Here is a 3,520-nt window from a genome sequence, read left to right on the forward strand (position 1 = left end):
TTTTAAGGATAGTGTCCAACATGACTCAGGTTTTATTATTCTATCATATTTTTTCAACAACAACAAGATCTTTGGAGTGTTATGAGATTGATGTGATATTAGTATACAACAAAGAATTTTTTGTTCATGAAAATAAAAGTTTCACTAATTACTCTGTATGTTAAGTTTTATTAATTTAAGTCTGGTTCATAGTCCAAAAAGATACTAAATTCGAAACATATACATTAAATTTTTAAACTCAACAATGAAAAATCTTTAAAATAAAAGTTTCACTAATTACTCTGTATGTTAAGTTTTATTAATTTAAGTCTGGTTCATAGTCCAAAAATACACTAAATTCGAAACATATACATTAAATTTTTAAACTCAGCAATGAAAAATCTTTTGAAATATATGGGAGATTGTTGTAAAATGAATTTAGATTTCAAAAGATTTCGTGGTGCTTGAAGATTTTATTTGTGAGATTTTTTTTTTGTTGTAGATTTATATTTAAATTTAATATTAAATCTGACAGTTATGATTTTATTATATCATCTCAAGGTTTTTTAACCGCTTATAACGGCTATTTTTTCTACTATAAATAGCCTATTTTATTCCTTTTCTACTTATTCCTTCTTCTTTTTATACTTTCTGCTTCGTTATAAATTAAAAATAAATTCTTGTTATTCTGATTCTAAAAATTAAATTTCAGAAGAACCTATTTAATACTGAGAGTTTGCAAAATAAATTTTTAAGAACATTGTCCACCGCGATTCAAATTTTATTATTCCACCCTAATTTTTCTAACAATGTTTTGGTCGAATGATAACACCTTTGACAACAAGTCCTCTCTTCCATTTCACACCACTATATTCAAACATTGAAATTTCCATCTCCCCACAATTTTCTTGTGAAGGTATGAACTCACCAACTGGGATTTCAATCCATTGTACTCTAGGCTTTGTCATTAAAATTTCTTTGCGTTCTTGTTTGATTCCATTCGGGAGAGTTAACCTGAAATAAACTGGAACTTCCCATCCATAAGCAGGGTCTTTAAGCATTATTACAAATGCAACTTCATACAGCACACCAGGAGAAAGTTCTGTCGTGTCGAATTTTCCATGTACTTCCAGCCAACAAACGTTTAATAGCTCAGCCACATCTATTGAAATGTCGCTGTAGAAAATAATAATAATAATTAAAATTATATATATATATATATTTAAAACTTAAATATAATTTTTTATTACATGACATAAAATTACTTTAAATATCGAGAATTGATCTATCCATACCATAATTGAAAAATTTGAGAACCATATCATACCCAAATTGAAATTCAAATAACAAAGAACTAGAATGAAATCATACCAAAATTTTGATTCAATTTTAATTCTTAAATTATCTCAAAATTGGAACAGGATGAAAACCGCACACCCTCTAGAAGTTATTATAATTACCTCGTCTCGTGTATGTAAGGCCAGTGCCAGAAACGACTATCCTCCGCCCAAGTTATCGAGAGATCCCTAGCAAACAAGAAGAAGCAGTTGCTGTTGGACATCCTTTCAATCCAATATTTCTGCAGTGAAGTAAGAATGATTATGATGATGATCAGAGTGATAAAAGCAAAAAATAATAATTATTATTATTATTCAATCATACAATTAGCGAGAGGGTATTGAGGTATTTTCTTCTTTTTGTTTTCTTTTTACCCGTTTCTTTTGGTTCAAGAAAACTCCGGTGCACAGTTGATGGTATAGCTTTTCTGTTGAAGACCTGTCAACTGGTGAGTCTACTTCTCTTAGTAAGGACTCATAGTTATATGGGAGCTTGATTTCCAGAACTCTTTTGGAGTTGGTGTCACTAATCATAACATTTCGTGCCTTTTCTTCAGATTTTGTTTGGGGCTGTGGTTCTGCTGCATTCTCCTCAGTTTTGGACTTGGTTTCACTCAGTTTTATCTCTGTTGCCTCCTCAGTGTATTGTGGCTGGTTGTGGCAAGCTTCTTCACTTGCCTGTGACTGTGAAGCTCCCATCTTTTCATGGTCATCAGTTCCTTCCACTTAAAACTGTTTTTATACTAAACAGGAGCAAAATGGTTTTCTTTTCTTCTTGTTTTCACTGCTAAAACATCACATTAGTGATAAAACTCGGATGAATTTGTAAACTTACAAAATATATTTTTTTACATAAATAAATTAAACTATATTCAAACTATATTTAGCCTCTTAAACTTTAGGAAAAAATATAGTTTGCTTTTTTTTTTTAATCTAAAATGTATATGTGATATTGGCAGTTGTTCCCAATGATATGCGTATTCCATACTTCATTAAAGCATTTATTCTCTGAAAAGAGGGCATCTGTGAAAGATATATATTCCTCTGGCCAACTGCTAATTTGGTCTTTTGAAAGAGATAAGATTAGCATCTTCATGCTGTAGTTTCATGAAAGAATTTGATACTTCTCCTTTGGGCTTTATTTATTTGGTAAATATTATTTAGTTCATAAGATATGATAATAATAATTAATCCGTCTTTTTAATGTTAAAAGTAAATTAGTTGATGTCTAATCTGCATAATCAAGTTTGAATTCTCCATCTTTATTATCTCCTATTAAAAAAAGTCTATCAGTTAATATATACAATATCTAATTATGTTAAGCATATAATTCTTCCATCCATTTAAACACAATTAATATTTTTTTGACGTGTGTTGTATATTATCTTTACTCGTTATTATTTATAATTTATGTAATAATTACTTTTAATAACTGATAAAAATTAATTATATATAATAAATATTTATAAATTATTTTTATATAAAAAGTAATCTTTGTAGCATTAATAGAAAATTTTAAATACTAAAAAATTTGTAATATATTGATATAACGTAACAATTGTCCAACATAAACCATGAGTTGTCACCTTAGAATAGGGTCACGTGGTAAAAATCTGATTAGATGATACGCGGTCCCATCTTTGGAAAGGAAGACCGAGACACCATGGTTTTGTGTTTTTGCTAAGACACCATAGTTTTGTGTTTTCGCTAAGACTCGCTCTCTCTTCAACAGAATAAAACTTCATAGAAAGTTACCGTTAGAGGACACATTACATCTATAATTGCAGGATCTCATATCCACTAATTGGTGCTAATCAGATTCCATGAAATTTGATAACCAATTCCATCTTCTTATAATATAAAAGCTGATAAATACATAGATCAAGGTACGCATTCTTACACAACTACTCTTGTATTCTAAGCAATTTATTACACTTGCCATTTTCTTCAGTTTACTGACTTGAGCGTCAAAGTGGCTACTGTAGGTGTCAACTCTCTCACGTTCTCTTTTTTGTAGATTGATCAATTGCAGTACAGTTTCGTTTCAGCCACATCATTTGGTTCCATTATTGGGAACTCCATTGAATCCTCTCCGCTCAATTGAATAAAAAATCAATCTCTCATTTATTTTCTCCTACAAAGAATCCTTTTTTCTTTTCTATTCTCCAAATGGCTGACAATTCGTGAGCTATTGCCAACAAGGG

General features: G+C 29.9%; 1 protein-coding gene across 1 annotated transcript; it reads right to left on the bottom strand.

The window, feature by feature from the left end:
• Positions 1 to 727: 727 nt before the first annotated feature.
• LOC110608395 (protein PHLOEM PROTEIN 2-LIKE A1) lies at positions 728 to 2,199 on the bottom strand. The gene is made up of 3 exons (XM_021747611.2): positions 1,692 to 2,199; positions 1,440 to 1,558; positions 728 to 1,155 (listed from the first exon to the last, which is right to left on the bottom strand). Exons 1-3 carry the CDS (start codon positions 2,013 to 2,015, stop codon positions 783 to 785), a joined length of 816 nt encoding a protein of 271 aa, XP_021603303.2. The 5' UTR covers positions 2,016 to 2,199; the 3' UTR covers positions 728 to 782.
• Between the last annotated feature and the right edge of the window lie 1,321 nt (positions 2,200 to 3,520).

Source organism: Manihot esculenta, chromosome 3 (assembly GCF_001659605.2).
Source record: "Manihot esculenta cultivar AM560-2 chromosome 3, M.esculenta_v8, whole genome shotgun sequence".
Classification (NCBI taxonomy): domain Eukaryota; kingdom Viridiplantae; phylum Streptophyta; class Magnoliopsida; order Malpighiales; family Euphorbiaceae; genus Manihot; species Manihot esculenta.

Excerpts from the sequence above, each read along its gene's own strand:
- LOC110608395 (XM_021747611.2), bottom strand. The coding sequence starts at position 2,015 with ATGGGAGCTTCACAGTCACAGGCAAGTGAAGAAGCTTGCCACAACCAG. Across the intron at positions 1,559-1,691 it reads TCTTGAACCAAAAGAAACGG|AAATATTGGATTGAAAGGAT; the intron begins GTAAAAAGAAAA and ends ACTTCACTGCAG. Across the intron at positions 1,156-1,439 it reads CCTTACATACACGAGACGAG|CGACATTTCAATAGATGTGG; the intron begins GTAATTATAATA and ends TATTTTCTACAG.